This window comes from Eptatretus burgeri, chromosome 9 (genome assembly GCF_056783735.1).
Source record: "Eptatretus burgeri isolate ZD-2024b chromosome 9, Ebu_testis_v1, whole genome shotgun sequence".
Taxonomy (NCBI): Eukaryota; Metazoa; Chordata; class Myxini; order Myxiniformes; family Myxinidae; genus Eptatretus; species Eptatretus burgeri.
In genome coordinates this window covers 32,853,300-32,878,299 of record NC_140969.1, presented here as the reverse complement: position 1 = coordinate 32,878,299, position 25,000 = coordinate 32,853,300, and the positions used below count along the sequence as shown (strand labels likewise).

The 25,000-nt window shown below is 44.0% G+C and overlaps 2 protein-coding genes across 11 annotated transcripts in view; one reads left to right on the top strand and one right to left on the bottom strand.

The window, feature by feature from the left end:
- FBXL13 (F-box and leucine rich repeat protein 13) overlaps nucleotides 1-13,065 on the top strand; it is a 74,992-nt gene extending 61,927 nt beyond the window's left edge. For 2 of the 5 annotated variants that reach the window (XM_085894635.1, XM_085894636.1), the window contains 2 exons: nucleotides 8,850-9,013; nucleotides 12,795-13,065. In XM_085894635.1, coding sequence (XP_085750761.1) covers nucleotides 8,850-9,013; nucleotides 12,795-13,038 — 408 coding nt within the window. In that variant the 3' untranslated portion in view covers nucleotides 13,039-13,065. Of the gene's footprint in view, nucleotides 1-8,849; nucleotides 9,023-12,794 lie in introns of all 5 variants that reach the window. The other 3 variants (XM_085894641.1, XM_085894640.1, XM_085894638.1) reach the window with 2 other exon arrangements.
- The window catches only part of LRRK2 (leucine rich repeat kinase 2), a 266,308-nt gene continuing 253,929 nt past the window's right edge, over nucleotides 12,622-25,000 (bottom strand). For 2 of the 6 annotated variants that reach the window (XM_085894632.1, XM_085894633.1), the window contains 6 exons: nucleotides 23,633-23,702; nucleotides 20,356-20,540; nucleotides 14,634-14,780; nucleotides 14,111-14,334; nucleotides 13,762-13,827; nucleotides 12,622-13,642 (listed from right to left, as the gene is read on the bottom strand). In XM_085894632.1, coding sequence (XP_085750758.1) covers nucleotides 13,521-13,642; nucleotides 13,762-13,827; nucleotides 14,111-14,334; nucleotides 14,634-14,780; nucleotides 20,356-20,540; nucleotides 23,633-23,702 — 814 coding nt within the window. In that variant the 3' untranslated portion in view covers nucleotides 12,622-13,520. Of the gene's footprint in view, nucleotides 13,643-13,761; nucleotides 13,828-14,110; nucleotides 14,335-14,632; nucleotides 14,781-20,355; nucleotides 20,541-23,632; nucleotides 23,703-25,000 lie in introns of those variants that run through there. The other 4 variants (XM_085894634.1, XR_015061544.1, XR_015061545.1 and 1 more) reach the window with 4 other exon arrangements.

Genomic DNA, 25,000 nt, shown 5'->3' with positions numbered 1-25,000 from the left:
GCAGTGGTGAAGAGGATGGTGATGATGAACCTTTTGAACCCGACACTCAAGAATCACACCTTCTGACCCAGGGAGACTTAAATGATCTTGTAAGAGATCTCTCGCTGTCAAAGGCGAAGGCAGAGCTGCTTGGATCAAGGCTGCAGCAGTGGAATCTACTTGAACCTAACACCAAGATATCCTTGTTCAGAGCACGTCACAGAGACATGGCTGAGTTCTTTGAGATGGAAGACACGATGACATTCTGCAGTGACATCAACGGTCTGTTGAAAGAACTTGGGTGTGATCACGATCCTGCAGACTGGCGCCTCTTCATCGACTCGGGGAAGAACAGCTTGAAGGCTGTTTTGCTCCACAATGGCAACGAGAAACCATCAGTCCCACTGGCTCACGCGTTCGGCATGACAGAGACCTATGAGACTATGCGGCAGCTGCTTGATTCCATCAAGTACAATGACTTCAACTGGCACATCTGCGGAGACTTGAAAGTGGTGGCGCTGTTGTTAGGGCTGCAGTCAGGCTACACAAAATACATGTGCTTCCTTTGTCTCTGGGATAGCAGAGACGACAAGAATCACTGGACGAAGAAAGATTGGGAAGAGCGAAAAGAGCATGTAACTGGTCGACACAACGTGAAGCATGTCGCCCTTGTCGACCCAGCCAAGGTTTTCCTTCCACCACTCCACATAAAGCTCGGCTTGATGAAAAGTTTTGTACGGGCAATGGATCTGAATGGGCGTGGGTTTTTATACCTCAAGGAAAAGTTTGGCAACCCCTTGTCGGAGGCCAAGATCAAGGCTGGTGTCTTTGTTGGACCGCAAATCCGACAGATTATGAAGGACGAAACTTTTCCGACAACTCTAAACCCCAAAGAGCTGGCAGCGTGGAGGAGCTTCAAAGCTGTGACGGACAACTTCTTGGGGAACGAGCGCGCGGACAACTATGAAGAAATAGTGCAGCAGCTGCTGGAGTCCTTCAGGAAACTTGGCTCCAGGATGTCCCTGAAAATCCATTTCCTACACCAGCACCTGAACTTCTTCCCTGACAACTTGGGAGCAGTCTCGGACGAGCACGGCGAGCGATTCCACCAAGAGATTTCACTCATGGAGACGCGTTACCAAGGGCGGCACAACCCGAACATGATGGGCGATTTCTGCTGGTTCCTGCATCGTGAAACTGACACAGAGCAGCACAAACGCAAAGCCAAATGCCTAAAGCATTTTTAATTACATTCTAGTGGAGTTTTTCTGTAATTTCTATAATTTTGAAGCATTCATGATGAAATAAATGAATAAATGAATTTTTGTAAATTTCATTGAAATCCTGACTTCTAGGCAATGGGAATATTTCTGTTACTGAAAATCCTGACGTGATACAGCAAAACGGTTATGATTTTTGAAATCAGCGTACCCAAATTAGTCTAAATCACTTTACACATCTCCAGTAAAAAATTTTTGATGTTCAGTGTTATCGGGCGTCTTAACCCACGACCAACCCTTTACGTGAAGCAAGATGAGGATTCAATGAAAGAAATGACGAAGTGAAGCGGGAAAACAGTTCAATAATAAGCACATTTATTTCGCGGCACACGGGAAGCACACATATACAATTCCACCAAAAGCACATGGAAAAGAAGACAAAAAGCAAATGCGACAATGCAGATCTAATACCGACTATGCGAGCACACGGCAACACTTATACAATTTTACTTCACAGACGGCGCCGCCAACACACATTCCCAAAGCAAAAGAAAAGAGAACCACCCTCCAGGATGAGGGGGTAGGCGGGCCTGGGGCCGAGACCGTGTCGGGCCTACCCGTCTGATGATGAGACGCGGAGCGGCGGTGGTGCCTCAACTCCGCGGGCCTCGCGGACAGCGTCTGGTAGGGGGTGGGAAGGGGGCCCCCTTTTGTCGCACTATCTCAGCGCGGGGGGAAACAGGAGGGGGTTGCTGATGCTCGGGGAAAGGAGGATTTCACAAAATCGCGGGTCCCGCGACGAGCGTCTCCACCACGACCTCGGTCGCGCCGCCGGCCTTTCTCTCCGCAGTTCCCCGAATCCGACGCGAGCACCCCCTCGTTCGCCTTCGCCGCCGCCGCCTCTCCACAGCTCCGTCCTCTTCACTCCGACTCCGCGAACTCCCAACTGCCCTGAGCTCTTCCTCCGCTTCCAACTCAACTCTTCCTCCTGCGAACTGAACTGCCTCGACTGACGAACACGGCCCCTTATATCCCCCGTGGCCTCGCTCCTTCATCTTTGACCCTCTGCCTCCGACCTTTCACCTCTCTTGCTGGCTCCCCATTGGCCCGAGGAAAAGTGGGCGTGAATGCTTTTTGATCCATGAATTTGCATATGGCGACCGCCCTCCAACGCCCTGGAGGCGGGGCCAAATCGCCCCTTGTTCACCGATTGGACGGAACAAAAGTGGGCGTGAGTCGTTTTTGATCCGTTTTTCTGCGGAAAGTCCGCGATGCTTTTGAACACGCTGCTCGGTGCGCGCTCTACACGAGTCCAGCATCGGTGCCCACGAGTGGCGCGAGATGACGGTGATGCGATGGTGGCGAGTTGTGACGGTAAAGGTCGTGGCGGTTGTGGTGAAGCGGCGTTGTGGTTGGTGGTTGTTGTTGTGATGGCTGTTGAGATGTGGTTGGTGGTGGTAATAATGGCGGTTGGTCCAAAATAAAGATAGTAAAAGAAAAACGGCTATCCTGAAGAGTCGCAGCCCTCATGAATGACATTTATTCCCTCTAGACAACGGGTTTGGGCCTAACTACACATATACTTACCGAGATATCTCACCTAAGGGACCTGAATGGTGGTTTGCGAATTTGGTCAACCACAACAATATATATGTCAGTGTGGATGATCAGTGCCCCAGGCGATATACTCTTCCAGTCGTGTGGGATTTCAATGCATCGACTGGAACTGCTGGGGATGTTTTATGAGACATGTGTTGGTCCCCATGGGTCTGGAACTGTGAATTGACTTTGTAAGAAGTCGTGGACTTAGGGTGGCTGGTTCATGGTTTCAGTGCCCACAGGCTCATCTCTGGACTTGGTATTCCAACGCCGGTGGTGTGGCAGAGGAGATTGATTACATGGTCGCTGGAGGATGATCCAGAACTGGAGGGTCTTCCAAAATGCTCAGTTCCTCTCTACTGACCACAAGCTTGTGGTAGCAATTCTGACGTTTCAGCTTGGATCTGGGAGAATGGTACCATCCCAGCCGAGGCTGGATGTTGGCAAGCTCAAGGATGAGAGGGCAGCTGAGGAGTTTGTGAACCGGCTGAGTGGGGATTTGTGGGGTCTGGGTGCTTTTGGGAATCCTGAAGCGTTGTGGAGTGCCTTCAAGACCACCATCCTTGATGTTGCTGGTGGATGTCTTGGAACACACCAAAGAGTGAAGAAGAATTTTGTCTCCCAAGGGACACTGGATACCATTGACCAGCGTCGCAGGGCCAGGCTTTGTGGCAGAGCTGAGCTGTTCAGGGAGTTGAGGCGTAAAACTGCACCTGTGCTGAGGGTGTACAAGGAGGCTCATGTGCGAGGAATCTGTGAGGGGGTAGAGCATCAGCTGTGGTCAAGTGATTCTCGTCCTGCGTACACGGGAATTCGCGCATTGTGTTCCTCCAAGCCCATCCCTCAGTGTACTGCATTGAGAGCGGAGGGTGGTGGGCTCTTGACAGAGGAATCGAAGTGAAGGCCTGCTGGGCCGGTTACATGGAGCAGCTGTACCAGGCTGAACCACAAGCTATTGAGTTGGATTTCAGGGGTATTACTGTCCCTCTTGCTGACCCTCCAATCAACTGTGGAATAACATCCTTCATTTGTGGGAACACAGGCTGCGGTGAACTGTTGGAAATGGGGTTAAGCTCCTGGGATCTGTGGCATCCTTGTTGAACTTCTCAGTACTGGTGGAAATGCTGTGCTCATGTCATTGCATACAGTTCTGTGCTCTTACTGGAACACAGGCATCATCCCAACTGACTAGTAGAGGGGCCTTGTTGTCCCTCTCTCAAAAGGAAAGGGTGATCGCCAGGACTGTAACAACGACCGAGGGGTGACGCTGCTCTCAGTGCCGGGCAAGGTCTTCGCTCTGATAATTCTTGATAGCGTTCACCACCATCTGCCTGAGCACCAGCACCCAGAGCTGTCAGGCTTCACACCAAAGAGATCAACGATTGGCCATATCCTTGCCCTTCGGGTCCTCACTGAATGCAGGCGAGAGTTCGGCAGGGGTTGCTTGCAGCCTGTGTTGAGCTCTGCAAGGTGTTCGAGTTGGTGAATCAGGATGCCCTCTGGAGGATTCTTGGTCTTCATAGGGTGCCACCAAAACTGATCAATCTGATGTCTGAACTGTACTCTGGAACTGAGAGTGCTGTGAGATGTGGTGATACCATCTCAGACTTATTTCCAGTTGTTACTGGAGATCGTCAGGGGTGTGTACTGGCCCCCTACACTTTTCAGCGCTTCGATGGACTGGATTCTGGGTAGGATGTCAGAGAGGTCAAGCTGCGGTGCATCATTTGAGAATGTCACTATCTCTGAACTTGATTTCGTAGATGATGCAGTTGTCTTTGCGGACACTCTGGATATCCTTTTGGGGGCCCCTGAAGTGCTGAATGAGGAGTCGGAGCCACTGGGATTATGGGTTTCCTGGGTCAAAACTAAGATCCAGGCTTTCATTGACGTCTTGGAGGCTGCTATCTTGTCTGTACCCGTTTGTGGTGAGGATGCTGAGGTCACAGAGAGATTCACTTACCTTGGCAGTGACATTCATGTCTCTGCTGGCTGTTAACCAGAGGTCAATAGACGTCTGTGTCTGGCCTGGGGAGGATTCACTGGATCATGGGGTGTGGTGCTGTTGGTACCTGTGCAGGAGGACAAAAGTCTGAGTCTTCAGGTCCTTCATGCTTCCAGTCTTGCTCTTCAGATGAGACTTGGACTCTGACCAGGGATCGGAGATGGAGACTTAACTCCTTCCGTACCAGGTCTCTTCGGAGAATCCTTGGCTATCGTTGGTTCGACTTTGTGTGCAACGAGCGTTGCTGAGAGAGACTGAAATGAGATTTGCTATCTGCATAGTCCATGATTGTCAGCTGGCGCTGGACATGTGGTTTGTTTTCCTGACATTGATCCTGCTCACCAGATTCTCTCATTGAGGAGCCTCGTGAGTGAACGCCAATGGACTGACCATGTGCCTCGTGGTTGCAGAAGGTTGTTCGGCATCTCAAGGAGATGGGGATGTGCCAGGCATCTGCCTTGAGGATGGCCAGACAGAGGCCACTGGAGTATCGGCAGAAAGTGGATTCAGCGATGCGCTGCTCTGGTGCATGCTCCCATATCTGACTTGACCTGACAATCCAAAATATCCAGATGGTACTTTTGGTCTGTCATGTTACTCTGCACCTGACAGTCAAAACATCCATTGACAAGGTCATGTTTCCAATCATATGACAGGCAGCTCCGTGCCATTATTATAGATCCACCACTGAATGGGATAGACTATTATCCTCCAAGGTGTATAAGCTTTTCAGCTACTGCCAAACTCCAGTTCTGTCATAATTCTCATGCATGAGTAATTGGCTGTCATCAGATCAATGGATCTTCTTCCAGAATGTGAAGTTCCAGTGTTGATGTGCCCAGCACTATGCCAAACGGGCTGCTTTTTGTTCTGCGTTGAGAAGAGGGCACATTTTCGGTATCCTGGCTTTGTAAACTGCAACATGAAGGCAGTTTGGTGCAGTTCTCATGGATAAACTATGAGGGAGATTCCATTTGTGCTGCAACATTTTGCTTGTGGCAAAAGGAATACATTGTACAGGCCTGATCAGAGAAGCATTTTCTTTGTTTGGGGGTCACCTTGTGTTATCCAAGTCGAGATTTGTGTTAAACATCATTTGTTTCTTGATCATTGCAGACCAATTTACTGATAACAATCCAACATAAGTCAAGCTGACATCCAATTTCAGTTCAGGACATCCCAACATTGTTCATCGCAATAATTTGCCATCTTTGGGCTTCACTTTTATATGGGCCATTGTAACATAGTCCGCCATTGGTGGTACACCGCTATCGTTACCTCCTCCAAACCTTGACCAGGTGAAAGTGTTTTTTTTTCTTCAAGTTGATACCCCTACCTTGCTGGACTTGCTAGGTGTATAAAATTGTCTTGGTCTTGTGATAAATGGAAAATACAGTCTGTGCATGGAAGGTTCTTTCATTTATATATTTGAAAGAAAATTTGAGTTTGATTCAATATTTTGTTTTTGCAAACATCACCATTGTTTTTTACTTTATAGGTGTGATTACCTTTTTCCATGCGTATATCATCTTAAATCAGATAGTTTTTAACACCTTTTCATCCTATTTATATCAAAGATTTAATTGAAGATAAATTTAGGTCTGGTTTTAAAATTACCCCTCGACTCTATTGATGTATGGTATTAAATTTGAGATAAATTTTAGGTATGGTTTAAAAAAAAAAAACTTTTTCACTAATTATATGTTACTAGTACGTGCCTGTAAAAAAAAAAATAATAATAATTAATAAATCAATATTCCAACCGCGAGCAACAAACAACCACACAGGCCGTTTCTTCGCTCTCGCGTGCCCGTACGTGCGTGGCGCGGAAGTTCGCATATCACAGTTACGATGATTCGCAATTTAGGTTTTAATGGCCAATTATTCAATTAGCGCCAACGTATTTTGCCTTTTCACAATGTCATCGCAAGGAAAAACAAAAAGAGAAGAGAAGAGAGAGAAAAAAAAATACTTCCTGGTTCGGAACATACCAGCACTCTGGTGTTACCGAAATTTATGCACCGTCTGATATGAAAACAATCATAACTTGCGGCATTGTGTTTATCTATAAATGCGCATAAGAAATCGAGAAATTATTCGAATACACGAAGTCATCACTCTCCGGAAGCCCGTACGTTGCAACCCGTAATGGGGAACGCGGCTGAGCTTCCCTTCCCCATCGGCCACGCCCATGCTACAACGTGTCTTGTCATTGGTTGAGTAAATAAATGGCCATAACTTGGGAAGCACTTGTCCAATTAATATCAAACCTTGAAAAGGCACATCCTCAGGGCCCCAGCAATATATATACCTGGCAAGTTTCAATTAGATCGGACCAGCGGTTTTCGAGAAACAGCGGTCACACACACACACACACACACACACACACACACACACACACACACACACACACACACACACACACACACACACACACACACACACACACACACACACACACACACACACACACACACACACACACTCTGCTGGAATTATCGATAGATATTACTTTAAAGGTTAATTTTAGGTATGGTTTTTATCGGGAGAATGTGGTGGGAGTTTAAGTCTCGGGGGATCTCAGTTCCACAATTGTTAGTTTAAAAGGGTTAAGGGGGTTTTCTGAAAATTTTTGTTTCATTTTTGTCAGCAGGAGCTACAGAAAACAAATATACAGTATTAGTTAAATGATTTATAATCCACCAGTGGGTTAATACTTGAAAAGGGTATTGAGGGATGTTTATATCTTATCTGCTAAGATGTGTTGGCTTCGCTGGTTCAGTTGTGAGATTTTATACTTATTTTACCAGTTGCGTCGACAAATTTTGTTGACTGGTCCAAAAGCACCCTTTATACATAACACCATATTGTAAGCCCAAATCTATTTATTTTAATGATTTATAAGAACCTTTCCATCTCTTTGCTGATGATTCCCCACTGTGAATTCCATGGAAAGTTGTTCTTTCTAACAAACAGGTTGCAGCAGAATCTGTCCATTGCCCTCCAGAAGACCAGAGCTTTTGTCTACCACATGAAACATGTCCTTCAACTCAGACATTGGCTGTGCACCATCAGCTTCTTCATTCATCCGTTCCATGACAGCCCCAGTGGAATAAACATGCTCATCATCCAACTAACTTCGTATCTGGTGAAATCCAGATTGATAGCTCAACTCCAATTCTCTGCCCTCATTTTTATCTTGATTGCAGAAGTCTTCCAGTTTTTCTCCAGTTCTACTTCGTTCTTCCATAATTTAAGATGTCAATTCCTCATAACCCCATGTGAAATCACGTTTGCCTCAGAGCTTTATATTATACTCTTCCTCTGTTAGTCCTTCCATCTGCTTACCCTTTCCTTTCCACTGTCTTGCAAGCATTGCTCCCCCTCCTCCCCTCCCCCAACCTCCCTCCAGCCCGCTCTTATTTAGTTATTCCATGAGCTTCAGCATCTGTATTCTTTTTTAAAAGCCATCTTTTCTGTCTAAAATTTCCTTGTATTATTTTAATGGAAGAGGCAGTGGTGGACACCTCCAACCTGTGATATATAATTAACTTTTTTAAAGCTCAAATAGAAGTTTGTGAATCATTTCTCAACTGTAATAGAATGATCAAGCCTTGATGTGCCAAATGCATTTTCTCCTTATAATGTAAGATATAATAAAAATCAGGCTACTTGACTAAGTCAGAGACACTGTGCACACAGTAAGTAAAAACTATCATGAAGTGAAGAAAAAAAAAATGCAGCACCAGCAGGACAGTCACAGTCATGTTCCCATTGAAAGGAGATGTGAGCAAGGAAGGATATTTCTGCAGAATCTTAGCCTTATCATCAATCTTGCTTGACCTTGGGTGAGTCCAGGTTTATAAAAAGCCCATTTGAGAATTGGCACATCCTCCAGTAAACAAATGTCAAAATGTTTATAGAAAACGAGTCCAGTTCAGTTAGAATGCAAACAGTTTCAAGTAGCCGTGTGCCTGTTCTTTTTTGCAATGCATAGTTTCATGTCCATGTGCAGCCAGCATATACTTGTAATGCCTGTTTTCTAGCTCACCGACATCAGTTCACAGTTCTTGGCCAGAACATCACAGTTCCTCCACTACCTGAACATCTCCGGCTGTTTGCAATTGAGCAACCGCAGTGTGAAGATCTTTCAAAATTGTGGAAACCATCTGCGTGTGCTCATTATGCTGTACTGCACAGGGATATCAAGGTGATGGAGGTAGTTATGGGCCCTGACTGGCTATTGGCAACAGGAATAAAATTATAGCTATTAGTTTTGACCTTTGAGATGTGTGGGGTAAATTTCCCTTGAGAGCTAGTTGGTGACTTGAAGCAGTTCTTTCTGTTTGCAGAAATTACACTTGACTAGTCAATGTTATGTTGCAGATTTGGAAACCTATCACACTTAACATTCAGGTCCTATAGATTAGTTATATCGGTAAGTATGTGTTTTATAGATAGCTTCCTTTCCCTTGTCTAATGGGTAAATAAATGTTCATGCGCTGTGAAGTTATTTTAATAGTCAGGTTTTCTTTTCGTTCATTTCTACACCCCCATCAACACCTTCACCTCACTCTGACGGACGCCATTACACCAATGCGTTCGATCACGTACGAGGGCGGAGTTCAAGGAGGAGCATCGCGGTGGTTCTCGACCAATCGGGATGCATCGAGTGACGTGACCGTCGCTCGGCCAATCGGACTTCCCCGACTGTGTTAGGGGCAGTCCATGTGGTGTCACCACGCCACCTGGCCAATCGAAGGGCTTGCCACCCGTTTTGGCCAGTGAGGGCGACGGCGAGCGATATGTGCGCCAAAACTGGCCAGTGACAGGGCGATGAGGGATTCTGCGCAGAAGGCCATCCGGTGTGGAGAAGCGGGGAGGGCGGAGACACCCCCCCCCCTTCGTGGGGGACGAGGGGATAAGAGCGCAGACGGCTGGTCAGAGGAGAGAGATTTTTGCCACAGTCCTCGCCGTCGGCAGTCCTGGTCATTGTCCTCCTCCTCCGCATGATCGCGAGCTTGGGCGATCACCTTGTCTCACCTCAGCTGGGTTCGGCTGCACTGGTCCGTCCTTCGGTGAGCGGAGCTCCGGGAAGGAGTGGACGCCCAGCCGCGTGCTCGCGGCCAGGTAGCCAGCTACCCTGATCTTCAGTCTGACTGTCCTCCGGGCTGGAGGTCCAATTAAAGACCATTTGGTCCGATTCTTTGTGTGTATGTCCTGTGGGCCCCGTCTTTAAGTCGGCTTGGAGCAAGGTATTATGTACACATTTAGGACATGGGGGACCAAAAAATGAAAGTCATTGTATGATTAAGTTTTGCATACAATTTGTTCGCCAACATCATGGGGATTCAGGATCTATTTGGGCAGAGCTTAATTCTTCCTCTTTCTATTGCTCGGACAGGGTCAAAGTTGGTTATCAATTATCTGTATCAAGGAACCACTCATATCATTCTAAAATTGGTCTGATGGCTTAGATATATATTATACACTAATTGGAAACCACATATATGGATGGAGACTATTTGGTTTACCTGATATTTGACCTTGAGCAAAGAGGTCAAGGTCATATGAAATTAACAAATTGATCAGTGTTCATTCAGGTCATAAATATATATGCACATAAACTTAACCATAGAAATACGTGCTGTGATGAACCAAACTAACATCTTAGGATTAAAAGTGCAGATTTCTTTAAAACGTTACGTACTTCCTAACGACCTTTGATGTTCTGTATACTGATCACAAACTGGCCTTTGGTATTGATTTTTATATCATAGGGCCATCTTGGTAAACTTATTCTATGGTTATAAAATCAAGCTTATATAGCTACCAGTAATTTTGTAGCAGCTTGGTAAATGCAATTTGTTACGTACTTCCTAACATTTTTGACCCAATCATGGAAGTGAACCTAAAAACTGGTATGTTGTAATCATCCATGTTGAAACTTGCCATTTTAAATAATCACTTTATGCAGAAGTAAATTGCTATTTAAGATGTTCTATCAGATGCATTTCAAATTTCTGGAATAAGATTTTGTAAGCTTCACTATGACTGGGGGAAATTTTGCAAAATCTGAGATTTTACACATTTGAAGGTGCCAAGATATGCAGGTCACAAGAAATGTTACTGTTTCGAGGAATTGATCTATTCTTATGTATAATGATATATATCATCAAACAAAAAATGCATTTTCAACCATTTTGGACAACATATACAATCATACATGTAACCCATTTAAAAAAAATGAGCTATAAAAATGGAAAAAAAATAGCCTGTGTTTGGATAAAAAAAATGCTTTGTAAGCAACTATATCCATAGGACCCATAGCAAAGTATACATTTTCTGAAAGCACAGACACTTGGGCATTATATAACATTAAGATTGTTTATCTTATTAAAACTGGGTTCAATTTCTAAGCTTTCTCCTCATTTAGGACCACAGTGTACACAATACCATGCTACAAAAGCCAGTAGTAAATTGTTTAAGTGCCTTTGCTGTATATACTTGCGTTTCTTATATTCAGATTAGCTCTACCCTTACGTGCTTCCCTCATTCCCCACCTATTGTATAAATAAACCCCATTGTTCAAGGTTTCAGCTCGTTTGTGTCCATTCTTGCATTGACTGAGCATGTCGTGTGCTGGGGAAATAGCAGGCCACCACCGTGGCCGTTGTAACAGGACAATCGGACCGACGGAACTCGGCGATCAAACCGCTCAGGTCACACACGGAACAAGCATGCTAAGCAGTTTGTTCCGTACGGGTGCCGTCGAGGGTGTGAAGACTCAGTAGAGCGCCACGTGTTCTCTCGGTATTTTGAAGATTTGGCAAATAACCCTGTACCACGTGGTAGGAATATTGACCCTTCACGGTCCAAAAAGGGACCCGTAGTTTTCCGAAGAAGTACGATCTGAATTCCGGGCGATCGGTCGAGCCGACTCGACTGCTCCACCGAGCGGTCATGCTCACGGCCGGTGCCCGGCTCCGCTACAGTTACACACTAAAGTATAATTTGCATAAAAAGTCGAGGCCCATGGAAAAGCAAGGTGACAGAAGACAAAAATGGGCTTTTGGGAGTTGAATCAGGTGGGGTTATTGAATGAATACAAACTTAAGCAGCTGAAGTGGGGTTGGATGGTGAGCAAGGGGAGCAGGACCGTCGGAGTGGTAGTAATAAACAAAAAGGCCACCAACCTGTCTGTGATGTGAGAGCAATGGGTCTTCTGCTGCCATCTCATTGTGAGAGATGGCAATAATGTTGGGAGTTTTAGATTCCGTCATTGTACATATATAATCCAGAAGAGACAGATTTGGCATACCAGCCTATTTGGGGAGAGCAATGCACTATTAAGTTATGGAGAAACGCTTTGTAGGCTGTGAGTAGTTGACGAAGGATGGATGCCCAGTCTGCTGTGACCGTGGAAGCCAGTTTTGATACACGGTTATTCCAGGAAAGATTGTGGGTGATGGTGAGACCTCGAGGTTTAAGAAACTGGATTTATTTTCATGGCTGGCTGTGTCTTTGGTCTGCATGTGATGTATGTGCAAGTTCCTCCATGAGCCTTAGATCACTGTACAGAAGGAAAATGCATTTGCACACTCGTCTCTGCTGGTTAAGCAAATAGGAAGATTCCAGAAGTCAGCCTTGTTTGTTTGCAATCATCGAGAAAGTCTGCAAGGCATGAATTGAGAGGGCCTGAAATACCATGGGCAGAGAGCTTAGCAAGCAGGCTGTTCTACTTTATAATGTGTCCATGAATTTTATCACTTTATGGGAAAACAAGATAATTGTTCCATTCAAAGAAGAAGCATGAAAAGCAATTGATTTTGTTTCATTAACAAGTTCTTACAACACACACACACACGTCATTTCATCGCAAAAATAATTAAAATGCAGTAATAGCACATACATGAACAAATATTTGATTAAAACGTTCTCAAAGGATGAAATTGTACATTTTTATCTTGCTCATATTCTTATATTTGCAGAAAAGCTGCTCTTGCCATCAGTCCACAACTAGTCGAGTGCATATATAGCAACGATTTTCCGCCACCATGGTTCCACACGGACGATACAGTTGATCAACTCGGGGACACAGGTGCATTATGTCATTTAAAAAGTATTTATACTCTTGTGTACATGTGGCTTAATGCACAGACAACATCATACATACACAGCTTCATGTATGCATTAAAGCATTCCTGTCACAAGTCACCTCCAATGATTATATGACAAAGACAATAAATGACAAAGAGAAAATTATCATCTGGGAGTGCAGCATGAGATAAATGTCAAAAAGTCAAGTTCAAACAAAAACAACACCACAGGCCACAAAAGTGCAAGCATACCTGTGCTTTTGAAACAGATAAGCCAATGGAATATTGTCAAATACGCAGACAATTTTACAGGCCTTTCAATGCACAGTCTTATTGCTGTACTGTGTGCTGAATTGCAGTTGGGCCAGTAACATAATTTATTGCAGTACCAGATATACTGCATCCAAAATTGGATAAAGCCATATACCTTTGGCAATCTAAACTTTCTTCTGTCCTTAACCTCAGCTCTAAAATTACGAGCCCAAATTTAAAAGTGTCCTTGAATGAAGACATGTACATTGTACATCTCTCAAAGTTATTTGCAAGATGTTCAATCTTGATCTCTCTTTCTTTCACTTGCTCTGTGAGGTTGTCCATTTTCATAGCTTGTCACTCATGCTATGCAGTGCAGCTCTTACTCATCTTGCTGATAAGTCTTGCTCTTGTGGCTATGTGGCTTTTTAGACTACCGACATGATATGGCAGGCTTGCATCCACAGCATATATGTGGGAATGTGCATCTGTGGTCGTCACAGAACAGGTAAAAAATATTATTCGTTGAAGTGGTAAATAAAATGCACCAATCATTGTGCACACAAGATAATGAGCTAATAATTTACATCTTTAAGCAGCAACATACCTTCCACATTTATTTCATCTCCAAAATGAGATCCCAAAGCAAACAAGATGAGTTTCGGGCCATCACCTGTAATTTTACATTCACAGGCAAAAACACATGACAGTAGTCATGGAGTCATGAAAACAACATTTTTGAGCACTCCTTCCCCCACATCCCACACCTAAATCCAAAATTTAAAAACATATTCATTGTGTTTGAACGATCTTTGTCTTTGAAACAAATGTTTCACTATCTGTCTTTGAAATACCATCTTTGTCTTCATCTTTGAAACTTACCATCTCTCTATTCCATATACCTCCTGTTCTGCACTATTCACAGACCCTTCGTTACTCGCCAGTCAATCACGTACCAATTGTACATCGCTGCAGAGTGAGGGCCGTGATGTGCATGGGAAACACTGCTAGCGACAGAAGGATTTTCCGCGAAGATATGTCAAAAGCAACAATTCTTCCACAAGCCAGGCCAACCCACAATGCAATGCTGCGCTGTACAGCCATTGAGTATACAAAAAACGTATCACCCACACTCATTTGAGGACTGATGCACTTTTCATTCGCATCACCATCAGGTGTCCTGTGCAGATGGGAAACAAGTTTACGATGGTGCCATCTCCATTTTCTGTTCCCATGCATTTATTGTTGACAAGATTTCTTTGTTCCCCAAAAAATGAGAGCAATCTTCAACTTACCCATCTGTAACATGACTCGGGAAATAAACATGTCCAAACATATGGCTTAAACACAATATTGCACACAATAAGCTCCTTTACATTTTTGCACAAGTGGAAATAAAGATTCAGTGCACATGAGGGTGGATCATTCTTGGCCTGGTGCCAAGTACAGTACATACCATTAGTTTTACAAACGACGTACCAAATTGCATACGAGCAGTCAATAGCTCCGTGGTACCGGCTGTTAGCACCGTCCCAGATTTCCACAGTACAGTTGTTGTGCCTCGCCAGGTACACATATTTATCGGCACAAAGACAGGATATGACCGACTCGTCATCGTTTATAGTTCTGAAAGAGATTCAGAGAAAAGAAAAACGTTTTTTAATTTTTTTTTAAAAATGAGTCATGATGACAGAAATTGATGAACAATCATAAAGTTATTATCACGGACAACGTTGCATAAGGTTGATGAAGGAAGATACTTGGTTATAAAGGAAGAAATGAGTTTTGTTCTTGCAACTTTACAGACCTGAAAAGCGTGTTGTGCTCAAAATATTTACACCGATGAAAAGAAAAACAAAAACTCATGTAGTTTTCCTAGTAATAGACCAGCAACCTATTCTCACAGCGAGAAGATAAATGTAACATTTCCTGGACCGTGTTGAGTTTTCCGTACGTGTCATCATTCTGACCCCCATCCTTTCCTGAGACCGTTTTCTTTTTGTTATGCTCATGTTTTTTTTTGTGCACAGTCACGACTCATGGAAAAGCTAGAACACAGAACAGATCAGGATGCAACATAACAAAAGGAACAGGAAAATGCAAGTTGCCTTGAAACAACTTGCATTCTCTGTCTGAAGGTAAATTTGACCGAAGGCAACCTCAGATCATTCCACAAAGCCACCAGAAAAAAGATAATTCAACCAAAAAAATAACATCTGTCAAGCCCCAGATTAAACTTTCAAACTTGTCTCTCTCCTGTGAAACCTGGAAGCACTTTGTTATGTCTTTCTGGATTATGCTCCCCCTCCATCCCTTCCCTCAGCAAATGGCACCACAGCTGACTCTGCTCAGGAGAAGGCTGAATGCCTCAGTTCTGTTTGCTTCCTAATCTTGTGTCCCAAATCCCTTGCTCTTTGTACATCCCCCCCACCCTCCTCCCTTCGCAGTAGCACCCAACTGCTCCTGGACTCAGTGTATTTTGCACCTGAAAACGTGGAGAAGTTTCTGGCCAACCCTTGACTCAGATTCTGATATTGGAACAGACAGCATCAACTCATGTGTCATAAAAACTTGCTCTGCTGCTCTTGAACTCCCTTTCACTGCCATTTTCACCCCATCATTTTCCCTAGCTCATATCTCAAGTGTTTGGAAATCAACCGACATCACTGCATTTCATAAAAATGTGCAAAAACGGATCCCCTCAACTACAGACCTATTAGCTTACTTCTAACTATTAGCGAGGTCATGGAATCCATCAATGCAGTTGACATAATATCATTCCTTTTCTCCAACAATACCTTGGACATGCTGATTCCATTCTCCCAGCAATGAATCTGGTCAGGAATGGGAGTATGCGCTACAATAGCATGTCGCTTCATCCACTTTCCACCGATACTCCAGGGGCCTCAGTCAGGCCATCCCCCAGGCAGATACCTGGCCCATCCCAATCTCCTTGAGAACCCAATCAACCTGCTGCAACCAAGAGGCATGTGGTTGACCCGTTGGCCTCCTCCACTCACGAGGCTTCTTCGCTGAGAATCTGGTGACTAGGATCAGTGTCAGGAAAACGAGCCACATGTCCAGACAGCCACAGCTGACACTCACGGACTATACAGGTAACAAATCTCATCTGAGTCTCTCTCAGCAACCGCTCGTTGGACACACAGTCTGACCAGCGATAGCCAAGGATTCTCTGAAGAGACCTGGTGCCGAAGGAGTTAAGTCTCCATCTCAGATCCCTGATCAGAGTCCAAGTCTCACATCCATAAAGAAAGACTGGAAGCACCAAGGAGTTAAAGACTCAGACTTTCATCCTCCTGCATAGACACCGAAAACATCACAGCCCATGATTCAGTGAATCCATGATTCCCATGTCTGACCCAGATGTCTTTTGACCTCTATCTCACAACATGCGGAGACATGATTATCACTGCTAAGGCAAGTGAATCTCTCCGTGACCTCAACATTCTCACCACAAACAGGTACAGACAAGATAGTAGCATCCATGATGTCATTGAAAGCCTGGATCTTAGTTTTGACCTCGGAAACCCATAATCCCATCGGCTTTGACTTCTCATTCAGTGCCTCGAGGGCCCTCATAAGGATATCCAGCATCTCCGCAAAGATGACTGCATCATCTGCGAAATCAAGGTCAGAGATCTTGACATCCCCAAATGATGCAACGCAGCTTGATCTCTCCAACATCTTCCCTAGAATTCAGTCCATACAAGTGCTGAAAAGTGTAGGGGCCAGTATACACCCCTGATGAACTCCAATAACAACTGGATGGAAGTTGGATATGGAACCACCACACGTTACAGCACTCTCAGTACCAGAATTTAGTTCAGAAATTAGATGGATCAGTTTTGGTGGCACCCCACGAAAACCGAGAATCCTCCAGAAGGCATCCCAATTCACTCAATCGAACGCTTTGCGAAGATCAACAGAGACTGTTAGCAGGGCCTGCCGATTCTCTCGTATGCGTTTGGTGAAGATTCAAAGAGCAAGGATATGGTCAAGCGTTGACCTCTTTGGTGTAAAGCCTGACTCTGGGCGCTGGTGCTGAAGCAGATGGTAGCGAACCCGATAAAGAATTATCCCAGCAAAGACCTTACCCAGCACATAGCAGCGTTACCCCTCTGTAGTTGTTGCAGTCCTGGCGATCACCCTTCCCTTTCCAGAGAGGGACAACAAGGCCCCTCTTCCAGTCAGTTGGGATCATGGCTGTGTTCCAAACAGAGTACAGAACTGCATGCAACGACATGTGTACAGCATTTGCACCAGCCTCGAGAGGTTCACCATGGATGCCACAGATCCCATGAGCTTTACCCCCTTTCAACTGGTTCACCACAGCCTGTGTTTCCACAAACGAAGGCAGTTCAGTTGAATGGAGGGTCAGCAATAGGGATAGAAACACGCTTGACATCCAACTCAACAGCTGGTTGGTCAGCCTGATACAGCCACCCAAAGTAACTGGTCCAGCGGACCTTCACTTCCGACTCCCCTGTCAAGAGCTCACCACCCTCTGCTCTAACAGCAATACACCAAGGGACAGGCTTGAAGGAATGCAATGCACAATCCCTCTGTAAGCAGGGCGAGAATCACTTGACCACAGGTGATGCTCTACCCATTCACAGATTCCTCACACATTAGCCTCCTTGTCCATCCTCAGCGCATGTACAGTTTTATGCCTCAGTCTGCCATTAAGCCTAGCCCTGTGACTCTGGTCAATGGTATCCAGTGTCCCTTGGCAGACAAAGTTCTTCTTCACCTGATAGTGGGTTCCAAAACATCCACCAGCACCTTCAAGGATGGCAGTCTTGAAGGCACTCCACAACTCTTCAGGATTCCACAAAACACCCAGACCCCCAAAATTCCCACTCAGACTGTTCGAAAACTCCTCAGCTCCCGTTATCCTTGAGCTTACCAACATCCAGCCTTGGCTGGAATGGTACCATTCTCCTGGATTTGAATTGCAACTTCAGAGTTGCTTCGACAAGCTTGTGGTCAGTATTGAGGAACTGAGCACTCCGGGAGACCCTGAAGTGACCATCAACGAGAACATGGTCAACCTCCTTTGCCACACCACCAGCATTGGCATACCAAGTCCAGTGATGCGCCTGTGGGTGCTGAAACCATGATCCAGCCACTCTCAGTCCATGACTTCTTGCAAAGTCGAGGAACTTATTGCTATTCTGGTTCACAGTTCCAGACCCATGGGGACCAACATCTTATTATGCTGCGTCCTCATCTAGGCCCCATCCTGCTGTTGCTTTTGTTATGTTGCATTCTGTTCTGCATTCCAGCTCTTCCATGAGCATTGACTGTATACAAAAAAAAGAGAAGGGGAAATTTCAAACAGTAAGGCCGAGCGACAAAATAAATGGAGACAACCAATAAAGGATGTGCGGGTAAGGATGAGGGGTAAGAGAGAATGCAGGGGGTGGATAAAATTGATATAGACACAAAATTTGAGTTGGCCGGGGGGGGGGGTGGAGTTAACGGGTGTAGCAAGGATCATGGTTTTAGATAGGCAATGATCTGAGATGGTGGTAAACAGTTGTCTTGAGGAAGAATGGGATTGAAGGAAATGTGAAAGATGGTTCTACAGGCATGAAAAAAGAGGAACAAATGAGTGGAGGTGAGCAGCGAATCCAGATTTTGGGAGTTTCACTGGAAGGAGGTTACTGGTGGACTGTTGGGCAGGGTCAAAAGGTCAAATACCGAAAAATGCAATTCATGGCGCATTGCAAAACATTAAAAAAACTAGAGGGGGAGCACTCGGTAGAGTGCAAAACCTCCGCTGCCAATACTGCTAGGTCACTCAAGTGAACCTGATATCCTATTCATTCAATTTGATGTCAACAGTGCTCACAGAGTTATAGTTTGCAACTTTCCCTTTTACTTTTAACTTTTACATACTCAATTCATTCGTCATAACTAGATTCCTTGAGACAGAAATTGATTTTACGTGGGTATATCCACCTGAAGTTCCAAAATCAGCCGCAATTATAATTTTGGCATGTTTTTTGTTGGAAATCACTTGTAACATGTAGAAATGCAAAAAAAATTCGAAATTTTGTTGAAAAAAAAAGTTGCAAAAATTTTTTTTTTGGGGGGGGGGGGGTGGAAATCACCTCAAACATGTAGAAATGCAAAAAAAAAAATCAAATATTTTTTCAAAATGGCCGCCATAGCGGCCATATTGGATTTTGGACCAAGTCCAAAATCTAATGGCATGATCCTTGGATCATACCTAATTCCCCCACCAAGTTTCGTCGAAATCCGTCGAGGAGTTTTTCCGTAATACTGTTCACAAACAAACAAACAGACAAACAAACAGAAAGGGGTGAAAACAGTAACCTCCGATCTTCGAAGGCGGAGGTTAAAAATGAAACTGTATATGTATTCAACATTGGAGAACACATGAAAAATTGAACGATTTTTGGGGATTTGAATTCAGGTTCATGTCCCAGTGGGTGGGGACTGAGGGTAACAGGGGTCAAAACATAAAATTAACTTTGATATTGTGTCATTCCTGGTGGAATCTTGTGCCAGCTTTCAACTTTGCTTTAGGTGGGAAACAGGATTTGTGATGGTGTGCCACCGACTTCGCTCTAGTTTTTTTTATATTTTATTTCATGAGAGGTTATCAGTATGCATGTGATCTCACATAAAAGTCAACGACCTAACTTTTTTGAAACATTTTATCAAATAGTTAATTTACAACAATCTTAACTTTTTTAACGGAATTCAAACTTACTTTACTCATATTTAACCACTTTTGTGCTCGATCTCGTGCAACTTGCCACCAGTTTCAGCCTTTTATATTGAGTGTCATTGACCCTGCTGTTTGTGACCTCATCAGTGAAGCAACCCATGCATGCAGAACACAAACTCGTCCCAGTATTTACCAAACATATCAGTTAATATGAGAAAAGTGTAAACCCGAAAACAACCTGGGTAAAAACTTGAATGAAAATGAAATGTACATGAAAGTCTTGCTCCAATATACTGCAACTGGAAGATCAAACTGCCAGTACCAAATGCTATTGAAAAATAGTCGGAAATAAAAGCCTCCATTGCTTCAGATGTGCCACCAAATATTTGGACTTAACAGCAAAATATTCCTTTAAATAGTTTAGTTTAGCAACCTAACTGAATTACTAAATTGAGCACCACTCTCAAGTACTGCACCAACCTTTGAGTTTTGGATGTTTCAATGACACTGTGTACTTGCAGGTCACCACGAAGGCTGAACAAACTAGTCCCACAGCTTCCCCACAACACAACATCGTTGGTGATTGTCATGGCAGGAACAAATCCTCTTACTGGCATTCTTCCAACTCCGAGATGCAGCTTTGTTGGACAAACGTGCAGCTCGCTCTGGAAAGTGGGGAAAAAAGAGCCAATCTAGGATGAGAAACACAACTTTCTCTTTCTTGAATAGATGCAAGATTACTTTCATAGCAAAACACAATCTTTTGTAATCGCAACATAAGAGAAGATGACAAAGCTCTTTCTTCTGGAGCAGAATATCTATGGAATTGGTTAAACAAAATGACTGCACAATGTTGCTTCTCTTATAAGATATGTAAACTAGAGAGTTCATAGAACGCCTTACTGTGCGAAGTCTTGAGAAAAAGGACATGGAAAGGGTCTTTTAAACACTTGCGTTGCATTTCCGAACACAAGCTATATTTTCTATGAGCCTCAATTTTGTGTGAATCTCGATAGTCCCCAATACTGAGAGCGCGAGCAGAAAATTTGATTGGCCGAGATGGCATAAAATGGCACAATATTTTGTCTAAGTACTGCTGAACTAACGGGTTTTTTAAATTGTGGGGTAATGTTTTTTATTTTTGAAGATGCTAACAAGGCGATTTGTGCTCAACATTGTTCAAGTATATAATTAAATTTAAATAAAATAAGTTTTAAAGGCTGTAGAAAGAAAAAAAGAAAGTTTTTCAGAAGTTTACCGCCACTGATGCACCCTCTTTTACACCACCTTATTTAACATGTTAAATTAGTTATTTGTGAGGGTTGACAGGATGGCATACAGGTACGCACACTCATCTCTCAGCTGTGTGGCCTGGGTTTGAATCTTGACTCAGCTATAAACTGTCATCCTGGTGTTTCACAGGCAGGGTGATTCATCATTGTGTGTGCCGACCCTCAGTTGGACGTTAAACGGGGCATCCCATTTGCCAGGATTCATTGGTGGATGTTAAAGATGCCATGGCGTCCTTCACAAAGAGTAGGTGAGCTCTCAGTGGCATCATAATCAAATTCCAAATTCCTGCTCTAACCAGCAGAGGGAATTGCATCAGCGGCATGGCTGTGCCCTCAACCAGTGTTGTGTTGCATATGAATGAACAAGAAGTTATTTGTGCTTGTTGTTTGTGTCCTTTATGACGGTCATAAAAACTGCAATTTCCCAAATTGGAATAAGTTTCAATTTTGTTTGATTGCCAGATACTGAGAACAGCATCACCCAGACAATATTGCCAGACAGACTAAAACAATAACCTTACTTCTCTGTGCACATGCACACTCGGAATGAGATTCCGTACATTTTGCCAATTATGCAGCCAAAGTCCTGCGATACTACAGGTCAATGTTCCGAATAATGTTCTACATTGTTCAAAATGTAGAACTCAATTGAAATGAAGTAGTTCTTCAACCATAGACTGATATCTGTAGACGGCCATAATGAGCCAATTGCTTAACGCCACTTTGCGCTTTACGTGTGTGGTAATATGGTACACGACTGGTCCCTATATCCTTCAAACAGGATAAAATAATGATAAAATTCTCAAAGTGTTAATTTATTACCTCTGCCATCGAAGGTGGATCGAGGTTATGTTTTCACCCCTGTCTGGCTTGTCTGTCAGTGAGCAGGATATCTCAAAAAGTTACAAACAGATTCGGACAAAATTTGGTGCACAGCTTGGATGTGTGCCAAGAATGAATTGATTCAATTTTGGTGAAGATCCGAATCCGAATCGTGCACTATAATATTATACTAGCTCACGATTCTTCACAATTGAGAGTTAGAGCCAAAAACTATATCTTGCACGATATCTCAAAACGTATACAGATTATGACAAAACTTGGTGGATGATTTGAGTAGGTGACAAGAACAAGCTGATTCGATTTTGGTTAAGGTCAAGATGCAGGTCCGGCCCATCAGTGGGATACAAAACATGAACCATTCAGCCTGGCAGAGGTATGCACGCTACCGGGCCGTTCTAGTTTCCAAATGTTCTCACATGTGTGCAAATGACACTTTTCCTTTTTTTCTTCCTTAAGGAAGAGCAACACTGGTCACTCTCGGTCTGACAGCCGACTTAAAAGCCTGGTGTTGGCTTAATGGTGAAGGTGGCTGGCTTAAGATCTTAGGGTCTTGAGTTTGAGCCCCCGTTGTGCCATTAAACAACCCTAAGTGGGTTGACAGCCAGTCATCATTCCGAGGTCGGCAAAATGGCACAGCCATGCTCCCAGCAATGATGCAAACAGCAGCCATAGGCCGCATACGAAATGATGAGCCAACTTAAGAAATAAGTCACACTTGGTGTTACCGTTACAATCTGAGCCCAACAATGGCCCATCACAGTGGAAATGCCAATTTGCTTTGGCCTACAACTTAGCTAAAATATACATGATTTAACACAATAAGGGTGTGTCGCTCTTCGTAAAAAAAAATCCTCGATTTGGGGGTCAAAACACTATTTTTAAGCATGCAATAACCAAGTCACGAATAAATTTTAAAAATACTTCGTAAAACACATAAATCATTCATTTTAATGTGACTAATAGGAGTAATACTAATAATGAACACAAAATTGGGAATAAGGTGTCACAACGTGACATTAGTGCGTTTATAATATTGTTATGAAAATGGAAGGGGAGTCCTAAAAGAGGACTTTTATCATATTTGTAATAAGACGTCCACAATATGAATAAATCCGCTGGATTGGGTGTGCCGAAGCAGCCAGGAACAAACAAGCGAATCTATAAACAGAAGATTCCCTATTCTCCTCCAACCTGGAGCTAAATTGATCCGTGCTGCAATAACAGCATAAACCAATGGAGTCTTCTGGTCCTAAAGCTTCTTATTCTGGACGCTGAGCTTTGCTGGCTGGGCTGAGCATACTGGGGTACATAACTATAAATCTATGGAGTGGGCACTGCTTTCTATCGGTCAGAGGAAACTGTAAAAATAGCATAAAATGTTATGGTTAATATATGAGCATCAAAGTGAGAAAATAGTTATGTGACATATAAACATAATAAGAATTAAAAAGAGTGACTGACGATAATAATCATCTATTTTATTTTGCCGATGAAGGACCAACGTTTTTCTTTTCCCATGGTGGTAAACATGCTTTTATCAACTTTTGGAACTGATAAAATCCATTGTTTATCATGTCCGCCAGACATAGACCAAAACTCGTTTTCACAGGACACACATTTACCTGAAACTCACTTGCATCATAGATTGATAATTGCCCATCAGCTGTTCCAACCAGAAGTAGCTGACTCTTTCTGAAAAATACATCAGAGTAAAAACATGACAGTGCAATGGGGTTCATCTTATGTAGTAAAAAAAAATTTTGTACGGTATAATTGCTCAAACACGAGCAACGTATTGTAAAACCAGAAAAGTCTTTCAAAAAACCTGAGGTTCGCAACTTCGCATTGACTGGCAGAATTCACGAATAAACCCACCTATAGATTAAGATACAAGGGTTGTCTGCATTTTCTCTATGTAAGGCCGAGGTCACATTTGCCACGGCGGCCGTGGGGTCTCCAAAATCTACGGCCACTAGCAATTATATGGCGGCCGCAGTATTTCCACGGTCACACAAAGTAGCAGTCACATGTTTTTATTTTTCGGGGAGCCGCACGGCGTATTTAGGCCTAAGTCACATTTGCCACGGCGGCCGTGGGGTCTCCAAAATCTACGGCCATTAGCAATTATACGGTGGCCTCAGTATTTCCACGGTCACAAAATGTAGCAGTCACATATGTTTTTATTTTTCGGGGAGCTGCACGGCGTATTTATAAATTGTGGAGACCGAAAACGTGGGGTTGCCGTACGGTCTTTGATTTGATGTCGCAAGGTGCCCGCAAGGCGACCACAGGCGGACTGCAGGGGGGGCCTAAGGCGAACGTGCGGCCAGACGGATGGTAACGAATGGGTTATTTTTTTTTTTACCAGGTTTTTTTTTTTCGGCTTGTCGAATTGCTACGGCGAACGTAGAAATGAAAAAAGTTATAACTCCGCGTTATAATTCCACCGCGACCTTACGGCCTGTAAAATATAGCCATACGGCGTAGGGCCACCCTGAGGCCACCTCAGAAAGTCAGCGGCCGCCGCACGTTTCTGTCAATTCAGAGGGCGTACGGCCGCCGTATCCTCGCCGTAGAGCAAATGTGACTTAGGCCTTAGGTCTTAGAAATTGTGGAGACCGAAAACGTAGGGTTGCCGTACGGTCTTTGATTTGATGTCGCACGGTGACCTTAAGGGGGCCCTGCGGCGGCCATATAATTTTCAAGGCAGACGCAAGGTAGCCTCAAGGTGCCCGAAGGCGAACGTGCGGCAAGACGGATGGTAACGAATGGGTTAATTTTTATTTATTTTTTTTACCATTTCTTTTGTTTCGGCTTGTCGAATTGCGACGGCGAACATAGAAATGAAAAAAAGTTATAACTCCGCGTTATAATTCCACGGCGACCTTACGGCCTGCAAAATATAGCCAAACGGCGTAGGGCCAACCTGAGGCCACCGCAAGTTTCTGTCAATTCAGAGGGCGTACGGCCGCCATATCCTCGCCGTAGAG